At 45.4% G+C, this 21,503-nt stretch overlaps 1 protein-coding gene across 3 annotated transcripts in view; it reads left to right on the forward strand.

Moving 5' to 3' along the window:
• Positions 1-14,413, forward strand: part of LOC132781070 (transducin-like enhancer protein 1) — a 42,916-nt gene extending 28,503 nt beyond the window's left edge. For all 3 annotated transcript variants that reach the window (XM_067473466.1, XM_067473465.1, XM_060785006.2), the window contains 13 exons: positions 399-415; positions 1,086-1,190; positions 1,368-1,412; positions 2,279-2,437; positions 3,583-3,742; positions 3,958-4,139; positions 7,241-7,320; positions 8,892-9,141; positions 9,814-10,061; positions 10,284-10,431; positions 12,150-12,300; positions 12,511-12,587; positions 13,975-14,413. In XM_067473466.1, coding sequence (XP_067329567.1) covers positions 399-415; positions 1,086-1,190; positions 1,368-1,412; positions 2,279-2,437; positions 3,583-3,742; positions 3,958-4,139; positions 7,241-7,320; positions 8,892-9,141; positions 9,814-10,061; positions 10,284-10,431; positions 12,150-12,300; positions 12,511-12,587; positions 13,975-14,082 — 1,730 coding nt within the window. In that variant the 3' untranslated portion in view covers positions 14,083-14,413. The remainder of the gene's footprint in view (positions 1-398; positions 416-1,085; positions 1,191-1,367; positions 1,413-2,278; positions 2,438-3,582; positions 3,743-3,957; positions 4,140-7,240; positions 7,321-8,891; positions 9,142-9,813; positions 10,062-10,283; positions 10,432-12,149; positions 12,301-12,510; positions 12,588-13,974) is intronic.
• The last annotated feature ends 7,090 nt before the right edge of the window (positions 14,414-21,503 follow it).

The raw sequence follows: 21,503 nt of genomic DNA on the forward strand, positions 1-21,503 counted from the left end.
GCACAAAGCTCTTTTGCCATAAGGCAAACATGGGAAAACATGCTCTTTTAGAATGAGTCCTTTGATGTGAACATAGACTTCAACTCTTAGTTAAGTTCATTCTGTGCTTTATAGGGTTAGTCCACTGTGAATCCTAAGATGTGAACGTAGATATCTTTTAGGGTGGCCCAGTGGTGAGGAAGGGAGAAAGATGCTCTTGAGCCTCCATTGGGAAAAAAGATTTGCAAGCCCTTGATTGCTCCTTGTTCCCAGGATCTTTTCCTTTGCCAACCTTAAGTTGATATCTTTGCAAGAGTGTGGAAGTTGGGGAAAGGGAGGGGCTCCAGCATTTTTCCATACTAAACTCTCTCCATCTTCTTCTCCATCCCTTTTGCTGATCGGCATTACGATGGCGACAGAGAGAGACCCGGGTCCCGTAAGTTTGTTTGTTTCCGTTGTTGTTGTTGTTGTTATTTTCTTGTTCATCTATCAGGGGAAAAGGAGTAGGCCAGGATGCTCTGTTTGTCTTGTTGAGAACCACTGGATTAGATAACATAATTTTTTTTCGAGAAACTGCAAGTTGCTTCTGGTGTGAGAGAATTGGCTGTCTGCAAGAACGTTGCCCAGGGGATGCTTGGATATTTTACCATCCTGTGGGAGGCTTCTCTCATGTCCCCGCATGAGGAGCTGGAGCTGACAGACAGGAGCTCACCCCGCTAATATAATGATATAATATATTAAAATTATATATGATTGTATAGAATTATATAATAATAATATGTGTTTTTAATAAATGTGCTTTCATGGTTTGGTGTTTTATCGCTGTGTTTTACCCCACCTCGAGTGTTGTTGTTATTATCATCATCATCATCATCATCATCATCATCAAATAAGATTTGCCCCCTTTTCGTTCAACGATTATCTTACCAAGTGTTAATTGTCTTTTCTACTGAGTCTTATAATTATATGCCCAAAGCATGTTTTGGTTATTGAACCCATTTATTTGTCTTTTTGGCAAATATCTGCAAAACTCCGGTACCATGCATTAGTCCTGGGCAAAATCTATATATGCACCTGACTTTTCTCCTTCTTCTCCCGTCTTCTAGAGTTCCTTAATGCTCTCGAACGGAGAACGGATGCGAGCCATTTCGGAGTATTTGAACAACAGCAAAAAGAGGAAAACAGAGGAGAAAGAGTATGGCACAGACTATGTAGGTTCCGCTTCTGTCAGCTTCATTTCTTTAACAAAACTGCCTGAACTACCCTTAAAAGCACTGCCAAGGTCTAGAAATAATTGCCAGGAAATGCATTGTTTTCGATGGCGAGGAAATACGGTAAATTGTTTTTCTGTTGTCTTTATCCAGAGTTTTGTCTTCTTCTTTTTCCAGGGGAGCGACGGAGACAAGAGTGAAGACAACTTGGTTGTTGATGAGGTCTGTATTCTGTTGTTTAGGACTAGGTCTAAGGCTTCGAAGTTACTGGAGGAGTATTTATTTATTTATTTATCGTGTCAGAAGCAAATTGAGAATACAGTTATAATGTATAGAAAAACCACAAACAAAGTGTAAAACCTGGCATTATGCTAAATTTCCTTTGACCAGAAGCTGGCCACTTGGAGTGCCTTTGGTGTTGCTGTGAGAAGGCCCTCCATTGTGCATGTGGCAGGGCTCAGGCTGCATTGTAGTAGGTGGTCTGAGGTTTGCTCTTCTCCACACTCGCATGTCACGGACTCCACCTTGCAGCCCCATTGCTTGGGGAGTTTTCCTGAGAAGCCAGATTAGGTTTGAGAACAGAGGGAGTGAAAAATAGACTTATTAGACATTCTGAGATAACCTGTGAGAAGTCCTTAAAGCCCAGGTGCGTTCGGCATGATCTCATGGACTCTTGGTCGGGCTTAAATTAAGTGGTGTTTACTTTTCCTCTCAGAGGAGACAATGTTGATATAAGGACAGCTTTCCTGTCTCGGCCCTCAAGTTCATGATTCAAATTTCCTGGTTTTGCTTATGTTCCTTGAAGTTCCTGTTTTCATGCATATGGATCACTGTTCGAGATTTTGGCTCTCTTGGCTCATGTACTTTGACTTTGTTGGATTGCTGCTATTTTGTATTTTCTACTCTACTGCACTTTTGGGAAATGCCCTTTTCCACTTTGTACATGCTTCTCTTAATAAAGTTTTGTAGATAGTACTACTGGACTCAGGTGTAGTGCTGGGTGAAAAGGTGTCTCCAGGATAGAGTGCAACACCTTTGACCTGAGTTTTCCTCTCTCCCGCTTTCTCTCCCCATCCGGCGGCCTACAGGACCCTTCTTCTCCGCACAGCGTCCGCTCGTTCTCGTCTCGGGAGAATGGGGTGGACAAGGCTTCACTCCAGAGGAAGGAAACGCTGCCTCTGAGCCCCACCTCCATGGCCTCCTCTGGCAGCGCTTCCCCAACCCGCTCCGCGAAAGATAGTGCCACGGTAGGTTTTTGCATCTTCTGCCAATTGGTTGGGCATGTTGCCACAGAGGGAGGCAACGGCAAACCTTTTGTTGATAAGAAAGCTTTGCCTCCAGTTGGAAATGATGCTGAGGCACACTGAAACAGCAGTGCTCCCATATTGGGAGGATTCCTTCCCTCAAGAGACTTTTTGCTTTCTTTCCAATGTTAACTCTACATTTGGTCTGTCCACTGTTTTTAATTATGTGTTGTTTTATTGGTGATGTTGTGTATTTTATTGTCTATGTTTTTTAATTGCTTGTATTGTTGTTATTATTGCTTGTATTGTTGTGTTTGGGCTTGGCCTCATGTAAGCCGCACCGAGTCCCTTGGGGAGATGGTAGCGGGGTACAAATAAAGTGTTATTATTATTATAATATTATTATTTCCAACAGTGGAGAAAGGGACCTTTCCCTCTTAACAGACTGGAGATAGAAGTCTTGGAAGGGGGTGCTTTCATCTGCTGAGAAGCTGCTATTGTAACTGTATTTGCTCCTTAAGAGCGGTATCTCATCATTCCTCCGATATGCACGCTTTTTCGAGTAGAAATCCATTTGTAACAAAATGGGGAAAGGAGCTATAATGCAATAGACTAGAGGGAAATGCAGCACAATATAGGTAAAGAGGTAGTGCAGGAATATCTGACTACTCAAAATAATCTCAAGTCTCTTAAGGCTAGAGAATGGTTTTCTCAGCAAACAGTTAGCCTTTGCCTTATTCTGAGGCTGAAAGAATGTGACTTGCCCAAGGAATTCCAGGATATATATATATACACACACACACACACACACACACACACACACACACATATACACACACACATACACATACACACATATGTGCATATACATGCATATACATACCCGAGTTATTTGAAAAAGGCAATGTTTTAATTGCACAAAACACATAAGGTTGTGGGTGAACTACAACTCCCATCATACCAGGTTCGCCCCAAGAAACCCCATCAGTACTTTTATGTTGGGCAAGTTTGCTGTAGATGGTGGGGTTCAGTGTGCTCTCTGGCTGTAGGATAAACTACAGCTCCCACTATGGTAAGTCCGTCCTTTCAAACTCCTCCAGTAGTTCGAGTTAGTCATGGGAGATCACAATGCAGCATTTCCTTTACAGGTTGAGAAAGCGGTCACTCCTGGACTGAAATCCAGCACTCCGACTTCTCAAGGCGAAGGTCCAGCGCCGGGTTCCTCTTCCTCCTCCTCTTCCTCCTCCAGCAACAGCAGCACGCCCCACTTTCGTCCGGGAATCACGAAACAGTCGGTGGAATCGCTTGGTAATGGGGCACCCAGAGAGGAAACTGAGGCTCAGAGTTGTGTGTTTATATCCACAATTAAGGCTGAGAGGGGACACGGTAGCCATGTTTAAATATATGAAAGGCAGTCACATTGAGGAGCTGGGCAAACTTAGAGTCACACAATCGAAGCCCTTCTGCCCTTCTCTATGTTATGGTCACAGCAAAGCCTTTTCTTCTCTCCTCCTTTCCTCCAGCCTTGAGCCTCCGAAACCCACTTACCGTACAGAGCTCCTACCAGGCGGCTTTCAGTGTGGCCCATGCCTCCGCCAATGGAGAGATACCCGGGGCGAGCTCTTACACCGGACTGCACCTCATGAGCCCCCAGTTGAATGGTGCAGCAGTGGTGGGGGCCACGGGATACGGGCGGTCCCCTCTGGTGAGCCTTTTCCAACGAGATATCTTTGTATTCATCCTTTTATTTAAAAACTAGCCTGGGTACCCAGCATTGCCCGGGTTATTTGAAAAAGTCAGTTATTTAATTGTACAAAACGCATAAGGTTGTGGGTGAACTACAAATCACATCATGCCAGGTTCACCCCGAAAAACTCTTATCAGTCCTTAAAGTTTGTTATGTTTGACACATTTGCTCTAGATGCCTTATGTGCGGGGTTCAGTGTGCTTTCTGACTGTAGGGTAAACTACAACTCTCACTATGGTGAGTCAATCCCTGCAAAACCCTCATCATGGTGGGTCAGCCCTGTCAAGTCTCTCCAATATGTTCAGTTGTTCATGGGGGTTGTGCAGTCGCGCGATGGGCCTGTGGGGATGTCTGTCAACAGGACGTGCTATCTGAATGCCCAATGGGATGCCGGGGTGCCTCGGCTGAGTGGCCCTATAGATTTCCCTACACAAAGTTCTGCTGAGGCTTAAGATAAGTCCAACAAAGTTCTTTATTCAGGATAAAATCTTCAAAACACGGAATAAACACTCTATAACTTTGTAAAATTGGTAACTTCTTCAATCTGCTGATGAGGGATAGGCAACTGCTTAATAAACTGTTCCTTTCTTCTTTAAGGGAAATCCTTTGACCCCTCCATGGGCAATTTCTTTACTTTGTTGGCGTGGGCCCTACTCCCTGTTCCAATCTGCGTTATGGGTGACCCGAGTAGACCTTACCAGGCAAAGTCCAAGTTGAAGGAAGTCCTTTACTTTCCAGCAAAGCTGGCTGTATTCCCCTTTTTCCAGCGAAGACTGGCTGTAGCTATATTTCCCCAGCGAAGTTTGCTGTGAGAAACGAAGCCTTTTACAGGTGGGAGAGAGAAAAGCTCACAACGTCCTGTCTGTAAGGCTTCACTGTAAAGACTGAGCTAAAGGTTCCCTTTTCCCTGCAAAACCCTGGGGAAAGGGGCGGATCTAAAGGCTGCAATGATGATTGACAGGTTGCTGGCCCTATAACTGCAGCCTGGCGGAACCTACCAAATTGTAAAATGCATAGCCTACAGGAATTCATGCAAACAAGCAAAGAAAGTAAAAGGGAATTCAAACCCCTGGCACAACCGTGCCAGAACAGGGGTTCTGTGTGCCAAGTTTGGTCCAGGTCCATCATCGGTGGAGGTCACGGTTTCTCTGGATGTGGGTGGACTGAAACTCCCAGAAAAGGCCACTTCCCCCTAAACTCCTCCAGTAATCAAATTTCAGCATATTGGGTCTGTGTGCCAAGTTTGGTCCAGATCCATCAGTGTTTGGGTTCACAGTGCTCTGGATGTAGGTGAACTACAACTCCCCCAAATCAAGGTGGTCAATTTCCCTCAAAGATCTGTAGTAATTTTTTTGTTCATGGGGGATCTATGTGCCAAGTTAGTTCCAGGCCCATCGTTGGAGCTGAGAATGCTCTTAGATTGCAAGTCAATTCTACATCCCAGGACCTACAACTCCTATAAATCTTGGCGAATTGCCCCCAAGCCTTTCTAGTAGGTTCAGTTGCTGATCAATTCCTCTGTTTACTGTGTGCCATAGAAAAATACAGGAAAGGGTTAAAGAAGAGTCAACGGGCAGGGTCATGCAAATCCACAGCAATGGAGGGAGTAAGAAACACTGGGACATCTGTGGTGGAGGAAACGCATGCTATCTAGGATGTAATTGTCCTCGAATGAAAGCGTTGGAAAAAATTATTAAACTACAAAAACTTTGTTTAGGTCACAAATCCTGGAGCACCCTTTTCTCTAGTTTTTCAATGAATATCACCTCAAGTCTCAACCCATCAACAGAGTTAAAAACAAAGTTTCTGGAGTAGAACTATGTATTTCAAAGGAAGTAAGGTAAAGGTTTTCCCAGACCGTAAGTCTAGTTGTGTCTGACTCTGAGGGGTGGTGCTCACCTCCATTTCTAAGCTGAAGAGCCGGCATTGTCAATAGATGCCTCCAAGGTCATGTAGCTGGCCTGGCTGCATGAAGCGCTGTTACCTTCCCGCAGAAGCAGTACATGTTGATCTACTTACATTTGCATGATTTTGAACTGCTAGGTTGGCAGAAGCTGGGGCTAACAGCGGAGCTCACCCTGTTCCCTGGATTCAAACCGCCGACCTTTCGGTCAGCAGGTTCAGCTTAGCAGTTTAACCTGCTGCGCCACCAGGGGTTAAACTGAAGAAAGTACGGCACAATTAAACAAGAAATAACACTTTCAAACCAGGAACAGAATTTAATTTTGTTTATTATGTAGTGTTTACAGTCAGTCCTCTACATTTGATGGTTCATTAGGATCCTATATGGTTCTGGCCCAGCTTACTTGTCCGAACGCATCCACCCCTACGTCCCACCTCATAATCTAAAATCATCCGGGGAGGCCCTGCTCTCGCTCCTGTGAACAGCACAGATGCGCCTGGTGGGGACGAGAGACAGGGCCTTCTCGGCTGTGGCCCCCCGCCTATGGAACACACTCCCAAATAAGGTAAGATCTGCTCCCTCCCTCCTGGCTTTTAGAAAAAAATTCAAATCATGTTTTTGGGACCAGGCCTTCTGGCAGTAGAAGTAAATGTATGCAGCATTTCGGAAAGACAATGACTGGAACTGCGATTTGATGGACGGGAGTGTTTTACTGTTTTAATTATTGTTTTATTGCTCATGGATGTATTTTTTAATTTAATATATGTCTAATTGTAGTGTATAATTGTAATTGTTTGTACTGGCATTGAATTTTTGCCATTACTTATGTGTAAACCGCTTTGAGTCCCCCTCGGGGTGAGAAAAGCAGTATACAAATACTGTAAATAAATATGTTTAGAAACTACCAAGTTTAGGATTATGATGTGTTCATGCTGTTACTGTTCATTTGTGGATCGTCAATATGTCATATTGCCTATACCAGGCTGAAGTTTGCCCTTGCCTGGCGTATACATTTTATATTCTTGTAGTAGTGTTCTGTCCTGACAATGCTGAACTGGAGTCACCTGTACTGTCCTTTTTAAGTCAAGATCATCAAGTGAGGCTTATTTGTGGGACGAGGGTTTGACTCCTTCTATGAACCTTCTTCTTTGGCTAGGTGGCCTATGATCCACATTCTCACCTGCGGGTCCCAGCACTCTCAGCCGGGATGCAGACCGGGGTGCCATCAGCGAAACCGTGAGTAGTTGATATGTCCATATTTACATATAGACATTTGTTTACTCCCCTGGAAGTCCTTTGTGTACAGCCTGGTCAGGTCTGGTGCAGTTTGCTGGGAGCAGAGAGACAAATGGGCATGAATAGAACTGGGGAAAGGGATGGCACAGCCCTTGGTGCCTGGTGCCCCAGTTATAGTCTCCTTAGTGTTAAGACCCCTGTCCCACTCTAGGATCAAGACCTCTGTCCAGTGTTTCCCATCACCCTGGGAAGGCCCTGCTTTCTGTCCCACCATTGTCACAGGCACAATGGTGGGGATGAGAGACAGGAATGGGGATGAGAGACAGGGCCTTTTCGGTGATTGCTCCCCGGCTATGGAACTCCCTTCCTGGTGAGATCAGGTCGGCCCCCTACCTCCTGTCCTTTAGAAGGATGGTAAAAACTTGGCTGTGGGACCAAGCTTTCGGGACAGAACAATAAAGCGACCAGGCCAATTAGATTTGACGTGGATGACTAGGACGGTTTTAAATGGTGTATTTTAATGTTTTGATACATGTTTTTTAATGTTTATGTATTGTATGTGAATTTGTGTCCCGGCATTGAATGTTTGCCGTGTATATGCTGTGCTCCGCCCTGAGTCCCCGTCGGAGTGAGAAGGGCGTAATATATATTTTTAAACAAACAAACAAATAAATAAATAAATGTTCTTGCGCCTTCCCTACCTGTCTCAGCCAGGGCCTACTCCTTCCACGTGAGTGCCAACAGGCAAATGCAGCCAATACGATATTGATACTCTTCATTGTAACTACTAGACATTTCATATAGCTATGCTCTTGTTGTCTTAGAGCAGATGGGAATTAGAGTAGAGTTAGAGAATGGCCAGCTGGAACCAACGGTTTGCCGGAGACGCAATAAGAAGTTGAGTTGTAGCTGCAGAGAAGGAATCTCGTTTTCATGTAAATAAGAATATAAACAGATATATAAAGCTTAGACTTTATATCTAAAGGAGGATAAAAGGAAAAAAATGGAGGATAAAAGGCAAAAAAGTATAATGGCAAGTATCCCCTAAACTAAATAGTTGTATTTTCCCCAAATCTTCGAATGCTTAGTCAATAAATTGTGCACATTCTTGGAGCAATCTACAGTTCTGACAACGATAGCCTACTATAGTAGCCTGTTGTTTGGAGACACTCTCAGTCTCCAGCTGTGTCTTAATTCTTCTATCCTCTGTTTCGACTTCTTTGGAGACACACTAGGTCTTCAGCTGATGTGCTGCCCAACTCCCTCCCTTTGATATTGGGGTCCTAATCCTCATCCCGCCTTGGCATCGAGGCCTCAGTCTTGTTTTCCCTCTTGGCATTCAGCCCTAGAGGCGGAGGTCTTGGTTCCAGTCTCACAATTGATGTCACGCCCCGGCCCTTGGCATTGAGGTGCTGGTCCTGGGCCTCAAGCCCTTCAAGGTGGCATATTCCTGCAGGAGGGTGATGGGAGTCAGGGTGGTGGGAAACAACTGCTCCTCCACCATTTCTGACCCCAGCCGTCAGTTGTTCCTGCACCTTCACAATGCCCGGCTCCTTCCCTGTCTCACGCAGGGCCTACTCCTTCCACGTGAGTGCCGACGGGCAAATGCAGCCGGTGCCCTTCCCTCCAGATGCTCTGATCGGCTCAGGCATCCCCCGCCATGCTCGCCAGCTCCACACGCTTGGCCACGGGGAGGTGGTCTGCGCTGTCACCATCAGCAACTCCACGCAGCACGTCTATACGGGCGGGAAGGGCTGCGTGAAGGTCTGGGACGTGGGGCAGCCGGGCACCAAGACCCCAGTGGCACAACTGGACTGCTTGGTAAGCAGATCGGCACCACTGTTCCTCTTTGCACATTCTTTGGTGTTGAGGATGGTTGCAGTCTTCTGTCTTTTTAACATTCCAATGCTTGCATTCATTCCTCTCAAAAGCTGAATCAGGTTGTTGTTGTTGTTATTATTTCACATACTTTGTTGTTGAGGAGGGTGGGATTCCTGTGACCCACTGGATGTTCTTGGACTACAGCTCTCAAAAGTGAAACAACCATTAATATTGTAAGGGTAAACTATGCGGTCTGTAGTTGGCTCTTCTCCGCACTCACATGTCATGGACTCCACTTTGTAACCCCATTTCTTAAGGTTGGCCCTGCACCTCATGGTGCCAAATAGTAGCCTGTTCAGTGCCTTCCAAGTCACCCAGCCTTCTGTGTGCCCAGGAGGGAGTTTCTCCTCCAGTCTCAGCCACTGATTGAGGTTCCGGGTTTTAGCCTGCCACTTTTGGACTCTTGCTTGCTGAAGTGTTCTTGCCAATATCTCTGTAGATCTTAGGAAGCTCTTTCTTGATTTAAAGCTTTGGCTTGCTGGCTGATATCTGAACAGAGGATGGGCTAGAGATGTCATTGTCCCTTCTGGCAGTGGCTGATCGTTTGTTATTAAACATTGGCGGAGCGAGCCCTTTTAGTGAACAAAGTTCTTCTCCTTCTTCCATCCGTAGAATCGGGATAACTACATCCGGTCCTGCAAGCTCCTTCCGGACGGCCGCAGCCTGATTGTGGGAGGGGAGGCCAGCACCCTTTCCATCTGGGACCTGGCGGCCCCCACCCCCCGGATCAAGGCCGAGCTGACCTCTTCGGCCCCGGCTTGCTACGCTTTGGCCATCAGCCCAGACGCAAAGGTCTGCTTCTCCTGCTGCAGTGACGGCAACATCGTGGTCTGGGACCTCCAGAACCAGACTCTGGTCAGGTAAGCCTTGCGGGTTCCTCTGTGGAAATCCCAAGGCACCACGATTGAACCATTATGACTGGGATTTCTGAGTAGACGTCATGAGATGCAAACCTGAGTCCCCAAAATTAATAAGGCAGAATCAGGTAGTTCCTGGATCTCCAGAAATGGCCCACTCTCACTCGGATCGTCCTCTTTCTTTGCCATTTTATCTATGGTTTTCCCCTCTGAATTGTTCCGCAGGCAGTTCCAAGGCCACACGGATGGGGCCAGTTGTATCGATATCTCTAATGATGGCACCAAACTTTGGACCGGTGGTTTGGACAATACAGTTCGGTGTTGGGACCTGCGGGAGGGGCGCCAGCTTCAGCAACACGACTTCACCTCTCAGGTCAGAGCCGAGGGAGAGTTTGGTCACCCACTAGGCATCTCAAGTAGCATCTGTGCTCAATAGGACTGTCCTTAAAGATTGAATAAGATGGATATTTGTAATCTACGATCATCCGGGGAGACCCTGCTCTCGCTCCCGTCAATTGCGCAAATGCGTCTGGTGGGGACGAGAGACAGGGCCTTCTTGCCGGTGGCCCCTCGCCTATGGAACACACTCCCAAATGAGGTAAGATCTGCTCCCTCCCTCATGGCTTTTAGAAAAAAATTAAAATCATGGCTTTTGGACCAGGCCTTTGGTTAATAGATGTTTGTAGAGTTTAAAGGACATGGACTAGAATAACAATACGACTGGCGAGACTGTTTTTATTATTTATTGTTTTAATGATTGCTTATGTACTGTCTTATGCTTCATTGTGGTTTTATTATTGTGGTTGTTATGGATTGGCATCACATTAGTGTCCAATGTATGGTATTGAAGTTTTGCCAGTTATGTGTAAACCGCTTTGAGTCCCCCTAGGGGTGAGAAAAGCGGTATAGAAATACTGTAAATAAATAAATAAATATTAAGTATGAGAGGAGATACGAGACCGATTGGGGCTGCGATAGCACAGTGGGTTAAACTGCCAGAAGGAGGAAGTTTTGCTGACCGGAAGATTGGCAGTTCAAGCTGCGGAACAGGGTGAGCTCCACTGTTAGCTCTAGCTTCTGCCTAGCTAGCAGTCTGAAAACAATAATGTGAGTAGATCAATAGGTACCGCTTTGGCAGGGAGGTAAAAGGCACCAATGCAGACATGCTAGCAATTCGATCTGGAAGGTGTCCATGAACGACAGGCTCCTCAGCATGGAAAATGGAACCAGAGCACCTCCTCATGGCCGGAGTTGAGCACAGCCTCCAGATGCTGGAGATGGAAAAGGGGAAGCCTTTGCCTCTGTCTGTGTACTGATTGTCTTTGTTGTTAATCGTATAATGGCATGGAATGTTTGCAATATATGTATTCTGTAATCTGCCCTACTGGGGAGGTAAGAGTGGATTATTATTATTATTACTAGCTGTCCCCTGCCACACGTTGCTGTGGCCCACATGGGGGTTCTGTGTGGGAAGTTTGGCCCAATTCTATCGTTGGTGGGGTTCAGAATGCTCTGTGATTGTAAGTGAACTATACATTCCAGCAACTACAACTCCCAAATGTCAAGATTCTACTTTCCCCAAACTCCACCAGTGTTCACATTTGGGCATATTGAGTATTCATGTAGAGTTTGGTCCAGATCCATCATTGTTTGAGTCCACAGTGATCTCGGGATGTAGGTGAACTACAACTCCAAAACCAAAGGACACTGCCCACCAAACCCCTTCCAGTATTTTCTGTTGGTATGGGAGAACTGTGTGCCAAATTTGGTTCAATTCCATCATTGGCGGGGTTCAGAATGTTCTTTGATTGTAGGAACTATAAATCCCAGCAACTGCAACTCCCAAATGACAAAATTGTTGTTTTTTTTTTTTTTTTTTTTTGAGTGAAGGACATACATTGGGTTGTTAGGTGTCTTGTGTCCCAATTTGGTGTCAATTCGTCCAGTGGTTTTTGAGTTCTGTTAATCCCACAAATGAACATTACATTTTTATTTATATAGATGATGATGATGATGATGATGATGATGATGATGATGATGATGAAGATTATTATTATTATTATATTGTTTCTCCTCCCGCTCGTTCTGCAGATCTTCTCCCTGGGCTATTGCCCCGCCGGTGAGTGGCTGGCGGTCGGGATGGAGAGCAGCAATGTGGAGATTCTGCATGTCTCCAAGCCGGAGAAGTACCAGCTTCACCTCCACGAGAGCTGCGTCCTCTCCCTCAAATTTGCCTCCTGCGGTAAGGCTGGGCTCCTCCATTCCAAAAATTCTGCTTTACTCCAACATGAGCCAAGAGTGTGATGTGGTGGCGAAAAAGGTCAATGCAATCCTAGGTTGCATCCAATGATCTGGGGGCTATGAATCCCCATGAGAAGTCTCCCTCCTTTCAGTATTTGGAAAGTGGTTGAAGGTCTCCCAACGGCCATGATCGCTTTGGTCTCTTTTGCAGGGAAATGGTTTGTAAGCACTGGGAAGGACAATTTGCTGAATGCCTGGAGAACGCCCTATGGAGCCAGCATCTTCCAGGTAAGGACTGCGTTGATGGGATATATATATGTGTGTGTGTGTATAAATAGATAGTAAATAGATTTCAATCCCATGGGTGCCAGCTAACTGGGAGTCTATTGTATATATGTAATATGTATGTATTCGTGTTTATGTATATGTGTATGTATGTATGTATGTATGTATGTATAGATAGATAGATAGATAAATAGATAGATAGATAGATAGATAGATAGATAGATAGATAGATAGATAGATATCAATCCCATGGGTGCTAATTAACTGAGAGTCTATTGTATGTAATAATAATAAAACTTTAGGGCGGTTTCCAACATGTAAGGCAAACATTAAGTTGCTGGACAGAAACCATACAATGTATGTTTGTGTGTGAGTGTGTGTGTTTGTGTGTGTGTGTGTGTGTGTATATGTGTGTGTGTGTATATATACACACACACACACACACACACATACATACATACACACACCCCATTGCACACATGCACACACATACACCCGTTGCTGATGGTTCATTGGCAATCTTCTGTATGTATGTGTGTGTGTATATGTATTCATGTATATGTGTGTATATGTGTTTGTGTATATACACACACACATATAAAATATTGAATGATTGATCAATAGAGTGCTTAAGTCTAGTCATGTCTGACTTTGGGGGGAGGGTGCTCATCTCCATTTCTAAGCTGAAAAGCCAGCGTTGTCTGTAGACGCCTCCTCGGTCATGTGGCTGGCCGAAGCGGTACCTATTGATCTACTCACATTTGCATGTTTCGAACTGCTAGGTTGGCAGAAACTGGGGCTAACAGCAGGAGCTCACCCTGCCCCCCGGATTTGAGCTGCTGACCTTTCAATCACCAAGTTCAGCAGCTCAGCGGTTTAACCTGCTATGCCACCAAGGACTCCTATATATTATAAGCACAAATACACACACACATGCACATATACATACATCAATCCCCATGGATTAACTGGGAGTCCTGGGCCCATAACCAAAGTGAGGTTAATTAGCTGGCCAACGTGCTGATGCTTATCCAGTTAACTGACTTCAAAAGCTTTTGCTCTGAGCGGCTTTTATCTTTGTTTACATTTATTTACAACTATTTACAGTTGAATTGAACTTACTCGTTAGATGTCACAGTAAAGTTGACATATATATTGTTTCTTATCAGTAGTGACATGTAGCCTCGTCTCCTCTCTGATCTGCCCAGGAGTTTAACTACTTCATGGGTTTTTAACCTAACTTACACACTGACATCCTGGACCCCCTTTTTAGAAGGCATTTGGGGATCCAGAAGCATTTTTGTGGGGTTTTGTTGCCCACAAGACAATGCTGTTGCCCGATTCCTGCAAACCCGTTGCCTCCTTGCCCTTCTCTTTCCTTTCTCCCCAGTCGAAGGAGTCCTCCTCCGTCCTCAGTTGCGACGTTTCCACGGATGACCAGTTCATCGTCACCGGCTCTGGGGACAAGAAGGCCTCTGTCTATGAGGTCATGTACTGAACGGCCACCTGAGTTCAAACCTGGGACTGGACACTTCCCCGCTGTGCAGCCAAAGAATCCTCCCAAATGGAAACCATTGCAAAAGGGGATCAAAGGCGTCGAGCCCCCGATTTTGCAAACCAAGGGGGGAAATAAAAGGACTCTGGCTGCTCCACTGTTTTTTTTTTTCTGGGGCAAAGGGAGCAGCGGCTGTGTCTCTTTGGCGTGGTGTGTGTGCGTGTGCAAAACCTGAAGCCCCTCGGAGCAGTTTCTCATGTGTCTTTGGTCTTATTTTTTGTAATCCTTTAAATAAAAACATACAGGGAGTGTCCGGATGGGGCACCAATCCTGACCGGTGTGGCATCAATCCTTGCACACAGAAACCCATCATTTAGGGCAGGGGTTCTCAAACTTTTTCAGCTGGAAGCATAAGTTTCTCAAGGGGCTCCAAGACATGTTTATATATTATAAGGGTTATCTGGAAAGTAAAGTTACAAGTAGCTCTCCCGGGGAATCTTCTCGGGGAAAGTTGGTATTGCTGTCGTGTAGTGGGAAGCAAACGAGCAGTGCCAGTCGTCAGTAGCTCATCAACTGGCATTGTGGTGAAGGTTAAAGATGAGCGTCCTCATTCCGTTTCCCTCCAAGTGCAAAGTTTACGCTGTAATACACTACCTAAATGCTAAGGGTAGAGCAGTTTGAGAACCCCTGATTGAGGGCAACTGATTGGGGAGTCTAAGCATACCATAAGCTGAACATGAGCCAATCTTGTGATGCTGCAGCAAAAAAGGGCAATGCAATTCTAGGCTATGTCAACAGGACTCTCTATAGTGTCTAATCGGGGGAAGTCATAATCCTATGTAAAAGGGATCTCGGAGTCCTATTAGACCACAAGCTGAACACGAGTCAAGAGAGTGATGCAGCGATGAAAAGGGCCAATGTTGCTATTATTATTATTATTATTATTATTATTATTATTATTATTGACACAAAAGCACAGTATGTCACAGCAAATGAGATCTATATGCTGGCCTTTTGCAATTGACAGATCATGATTTTGTCGATGTTTATTTCCAAATGCCGGCTGAGATCTTTTGGCACAACACCCAGTGTGCCTATTACCACTGGGACCACCTGTACTGATTTATGCCAGAGCCTTTGCAGTTCAATTTTGAGGTCTTGATAGCAGCTGAGCTTTTCCTGTTGTTTTTCCTCAATGCGGCTGTCACCTGGTATGGCAACATCAATAATCCAGACTTTTTTCTTTTCCACAATCGTGATATGTGGTGTATTGTGTTCCAAAACTTTGTCAGTCTGAATTCGAAAGTCCCACAATATTTTTGCATGTTCATTTTCCACGACCTTTGCGGGTTTCTGATCCCACCAGTTCTTTACTGCTGGCAGGTGGTACTAGTGATATAAGTTCCAGTGAATCATCTGGGCCACAGAGTTGTGCCTTTGTTTGTTGGCTGTCTGCAGGGGCGGCTTGTCCATTATGCGAAGTAAGCAGTCGCAGAACACTTTTTTTTGCCAGGGGCGCAGAGGCGCCTCTGTAAATGCCCCTCGACTGCCACTTGAGGAGTGCCCCCTTAGTTCACAACAGCCCTAGCAGTCCGGGGGGAGCCTCTGCTTTCTTGCCTCGCTGCCAGGCGATCCTCTTGGGGTGATTTGAATGCAATGTTCCTGCTTCTTGGCAGAATGGGGTTGGACTGGATGGCCTAGGAGGTCTCTTCCAACTCTTGGATTCTATGATTCTATAAGGGGCTGGGCCCTTGAGCCTCGCCTAGCCCCTCTCGTTCCTGCTCCACCCGGCCACCGGGTGCACGAGCAGAGCTGGCGCTCAATCGTTCTCCGCGTTCGATCCCTTCCCCATGACTGGCTCGCTTTCCTGATCCCCCAGCGCTCCACCCGCCTCCTCTCCTCTCCCCAATCCGCGGGTGAGCCTAGGGGCGGAGCTGCCACCCTTGGCCCGCTTCGGCTCCAGAGGCGTGTCTGAAGACCCCAGCATGCACACCAAAAGTCGCCTCTTCTCCTGACTTTCTCTTCAGCCATTGGGACCCAGCAAGAGAGAGAGAGAGAGATAGCCCCTCCGGCTGGAGGTATCTCCCACCTCCGCTCCCTCCTTTGTTTTTGCGCCTACCTTCAGGAAAGGTGGGCATCTCCACCTCTCTCTCTCTCTCTCTCTCTCTCTCTCTCGGTCCCAATGGCTGAGGAGAAAGTCAGGAGAAGAGGTGACTTTTGGTGCACACGGTCTTCAAGCACGCCTCCAGACCCAAAGTGGGCAGGCAAGGGAGCAAATGCGGCAAGGTGAACTATTACTGGGATGTATAGTTCACCTAAAGAACATTCTGAACTCCACCAATGATGGAATTGAACCAAATATGGCACACAGAACTCCCACGACAAACAGAAAATATATATCAATTATTGGTTTGGGGGGGTGGGGGGAATACTGTTTGCTTACCGTTGAAAATTACCTAGGGCCGCCTCTGTATACATGGCTATCATATCTCCTCTCAGCCTTCTCTTCTTCAGGCTAAGTATAATCCAATAGCATTGGTCAAACAAGAATCCATGGCAGCATGACAAAGTTCCCCATGGGAATATATTATGAGGCAAGTCAGTTGGCAAGATTATTAGAATTTGAATTGGAAGGGTTGAAAAGATGGGTGCAAATAGAAAAGGAAGCAAACAGTTGGCAAAGGGGAACGTAAATGGGAGGGAGAATAGACAGAAAAGACTGAAAGAACTTAAAAGTTGGCCCCTCTTTATCAACGTTGTTAATTTGGGGAAAATGGCAAAATAAATTACAAATAAACAAAAACAACCCTTTCCCATGGGAAACCTTGTAAAATAAGGACAAGACATTCAGGGATCTAATTAGGGCACTTAAGCATATTGGAATCAAAAGGATTGGGGACCTCATGGAACCCAATGGAGAAATAATAAAGTGGGGTAAGATAAAAGACAAATGTGGTCATGGAAACTGGATAGCGTGGTTAGACCTGTCCAGCAAAGCTCGAGCCATGAAAAGAAGAGAAGAAGCAGAAACTCCACTTGATAGAATAATTAAAAAAGGAAAGTAGAAATAGACAAAGGGATTCTTGGGCTACTATATGACTTACAAAACAAAAACAACCCTTGTAGAAAATTGGAAAGCTTCAATGAGAAATTAATTGGGTCTTGGACTGACAATATTACTAAAATTAAACATTTGAGGATCCAAGAAACCCAAAGGAAAATCATCTCCAAATGGTATAAAACTCCCACCCAATTAGCACACATTATGGGAAATGTCTCAAACAAATGTTGGCACAACTGTGGAGGGATCGGCTCATTCTCCCACATGTGGTGGGATTGTATCAAAATTCAGAACTATTATGGTAAAATAAGGACGGTAATGGAAGACATAATAGGGAAAGAATTAATCTGGGATAAAGTATTATTATTATTATTATTATTATTATTATTATTAACTTTATTTGTACCCCGCTAGCATCTCCCAAAGGACTCAATTCGGCTTACGAAGGCCAAGGCCTCAACAACAGTAGCATAGCAAATACAACCAAAAGCAAAATCAAAAACATTAAAGCAAAACAATAAAACAACAAAATAATACACCATAACACAATGAAACTAGGGCCGGGCCAAGTAATGGGTACAGATTAAAAAGTGCTGCGTGTGACAGGTGGGATGTCGGATTTCGGGATAAGTGCAATGTGCAGAGACTCTTAAAACTCTAATAAAGTGCTTCCGGGACATAATGCTGGAGTTTCCTATTCTGGAAAGGCACATGTTCAGAAATCTGTAACCCATCATCCTCCTTGTCCTGAGGAAACTCAGGCTCAGAAAGCTCAGGCTCAAACCAAGATCAAAACCAAAGTCCCAAAGAGCCAAAAGCTTTCCCCAAAAGCTGGGGCAATTCCAAAGAATCATGGAATCAAAGAGTTGGAAGAGACCTCATGGGCCATCCAGTCCAACCCCATTATGCCAAGAAGCAGGAATATTGCATTCAAAGCACCCCTGACAGATGGCCATCCAGCCTCTGTTTAAAAGCTTCCAAAGATATACCCTTTTAATTTCTGGATAAATTTTCCTTTGCCCCCATTGGGCGCATATATATTGCAGATTAAAATTTTAAGACCGTTCGTATTAACCAAAACTCCTAGTATTCTCCCGTAGTCATCTTTAAAGGCTAGACTGGATACTAAACTTTCTTTAATGTATGTAGCTACACTCAAAGAATATCCCAAAAGAGTAACACGACTAAAACAGCAAACTGGAGTAACTGCCTCCAATACTTAGAGGAGGTTAAAAAGGAATAACTAGTAATAACAATAACAATTAAAAAATAAATAATAATATTAATAATAAAATAATAAATAAATAAAAACGTAAAATACTAATAAGAATAATAATAACAATATTAACAATAATACTATTAGACAAACTTCCCAGCAAAAAAAAAAAAGAAAATTGTTGGCTTAATAAAATAAGGCAAAACTTAAATAATAATCGGACTTCATTCTCTCCACAAGAAGAAAAGACAATAGTCTCAAGAAGGTGAAGAATATGATCCACCCCTGGACAACTTGGAAGTGCCTTACAAAACGGACAGAATCCCCTTCCCGTGACTGTGTCGAGCGAATGAGTGTGTGTGAGGGTGAGAGAGTGAGGTATATTCCCCCCCTTCCTTTCCCCATTTTTGTTTGTTTGTTTGTTTGTTTGTTGGGAAGCCCTACTCTACGGGCCTCCCTATCTTTTCTTTCTTCTGCACTTTCCTATCCCAACCCAATTGTCCCACCACTTTTTATATACTTAAAAATTCACAATAAAAATATATCAAAAAAAAAAAGCTTCCAAAGAAGGAGCCTCCACCACACTCCAGGGCAGAGAGTTCCACTGCTGAACGGCTCTCACAGTCAGGAAGTTCTTCCTCATGTTCAGATGGAATCTCCTTTCTTGTAGTTTGAAGCCATTGTTTCGCGTCCTAGTCTCCAGGGAAGCAGAAAACAAGCTTGCTCCCTCCTCCCTGTGGCTTCCTCTCACATATTTATACATGCAGGGGCGGCTCGTCCATTACGCGAAGTAAGCGGTCGCAGAACACTTTATTTGCCAGAGGCGCAGAGGCGCCTCTGTAAATGCCCCTCGACCGCCACTTGAGGAGCGCCCCCTCAGCTCACAACAGCCCTAGCAGTCCGGGGGGAGCCTCTGCTTTCTTGCCTCGCTGCCAGGCTATCCTCTTCCCAAAGGGGCTGGGCCCTTGAGCCTCGCCTAGCCCCTCTCGTTCCTGCTCCACCCGGCCACCGGGTGCACGAGCAGAGCCGGTGCTCAATCGTTCTCCGCGTTCGATCCCTTCCCCATGACTGGCTCGCTTTCCCAATCGCCCGGTGCTCCACCCGCCTCCTCTCCTCTCGCCAATCCGCGGGTGGGCCAAGGGGCGGAGCTGCCGCCCCTGGCCTGCTTCGGGTCCAGAGGCGTGTCTGAAGACCCCAGCGTGCACACCAAAAGTCGCCTCTTCTCCTGACTTTCTCTTCAGCCATTGGGACCAAGCAAGAGAGAGAGAGAGAGCCCCTCTGGCTGGAGGTATCTCCCACCTCCGCTCCCTCCTTTGTTTTTGCGCCTACCTTCAGGAAAGGTGGGCATCTCTACCTCTCTCTCTCTCTCTCGGTCCCAATGGCTGAGGAGAAAGTCAGGAGAAGAGGTGACTTTTGGTGCACACGGTCTTCAGGCACGCCTCCGGACCCAAAGCGGGCCAGGCAAGGGAGCAAATGCGGCAAGGTGAACTATTACTGGGATGTATAGTTCACCTACAATCAAAGTGCATTCTGAACTCCACCAATGATGGAATTGAACCAAATATGGCACACAGAACTCCCACGACAAACAGAAAATATATATTGTCGAAGGCTTTCATGGCTGGAATCACTAGGTTCTTGTGGGTTTTTTCAGGCTATAGGGCCATGTTCTAGAGGCATTTCTCCTGACGTTTCGCCTGCATCTATGGCAAGCATCCTCAGAGGTGAGGTCTGTTGGAAATAGGAAAATGGGTTTATATATATGTGGAATGGCTGGGGTGGGGCAAAGGGCTCTTCCTTGCTAGAGCTAGGTGTGAATGTTTCAACCTTCATTAGCATTTGAAGGCCTGCCTGAGCCTGGGAAAAATCTCCTGCTGAGAGGTGTTAAGCTGTGCCTGGTTGTATCAATGATTGGTTGGGGGGGGGGGGCACCAAAATACTGTTTGCTTACTGTTGAAAATTACCTAGGGCCGCCTCTGGCTGTCTGTGTGATTTTCTTGCAACAGCTCAGGAGATGCTCCATGGTTTCATCAGCTTCCTTGCACAGTCTGCATTTTGGGTCATCCACTGATTTTTCAATCCTTAATGGCTTTGGTTCTGATGGCTCCTGGGCTGCAAGAATCAGGCCTTCTGTCTCCTTCTTCAGAGTTCCATTCATGAACCATAAACAGGTCTTCTCCCTGTCAACTTTTCCTCCAATCTTCTCAAGGAACTGCTTTGTTGTGCCAGCTGTTAGCTTTGGTTTGGAGTGCCGTTTTCTTGTACTGACTCTTTGTCTGCTGTGCTTTGAGAAGTTTCCGATTATTGACTTCAATTAAAGCAGGTTCTTGGCTTTCCTTGACATATTCTGCCAGGGCGTGTTTTTCTTCTTCAGCTGCTTGTTTGACTTGTCACCTTGTCGTGGTGGGGGGCTTAACTGCTCCAAGGATGCGGAGAGCTGTGCTGGCGGTACTACCAGCAGGTCCAACCAAGCCAGAGCGGTCTCAGCTGAGGAGTGGAACCAAGATCACCTAACCCATTAGCACTATGGAGAAGCAAACCAAAACGAAGTCTATACTGGCTCGGTTGACGCCCAGGATAAAAAGGACTGCGGTGGATGCTGCAGATTCTGGACATCCATCGACAAGTGGGTTACAGAATCAAAATAGAAATGAACCATCACAGAAGCAGCAGAAATATACAATGCCAGATAACCACACAATTATTATTATCGTTATTATAATTATTGACACAAAAGCACAGTATGTCAGGGTAAACGAGATCTAGATGCTGGATTTCGTATCACAAAAATCACAATTCGAACACTTCCCAAGCATCTAGGACTGTGATTTATTTTCGAATGATGCGCACAGATCCAAGTAAGGTGGCCTTTTGCAGTTGACACATCGTGATTTTGTCGATGTTTATTGTTACCAGATGCTGGCTGAGATCTTTTGGCACGGCACCCAGTGCGCCAATGACCACTGGGACCACCTTATTATTATTATTATTATTATTATTATTATTATTATTATTGACTGCATCAATAGGAGTCTTGTGTCTGAATCCAGGAAGTTAGCCCCACTCTGTTCACTATAAATTGGGAAAGTCACAAACAACAACAATACACATCGGCTACACGAATGAAAATGCCATCAATGCCTCCGG

Source organism: Anolis sagrei, chromosome X (assembly GCF_037176765.1).
Source record: "Anolis sagrei isolate rAnoSag1 chromosome X, rAnoSag1.mat, whole genome shotgun sequence".
Classification (NCBI taxonomy): domain Eukaryota; kingdom Metazoa; phylum Chordata; class Lepidosauria; order Squamata; family Dactyloidae; genus Anolis; species Anolis sagrei.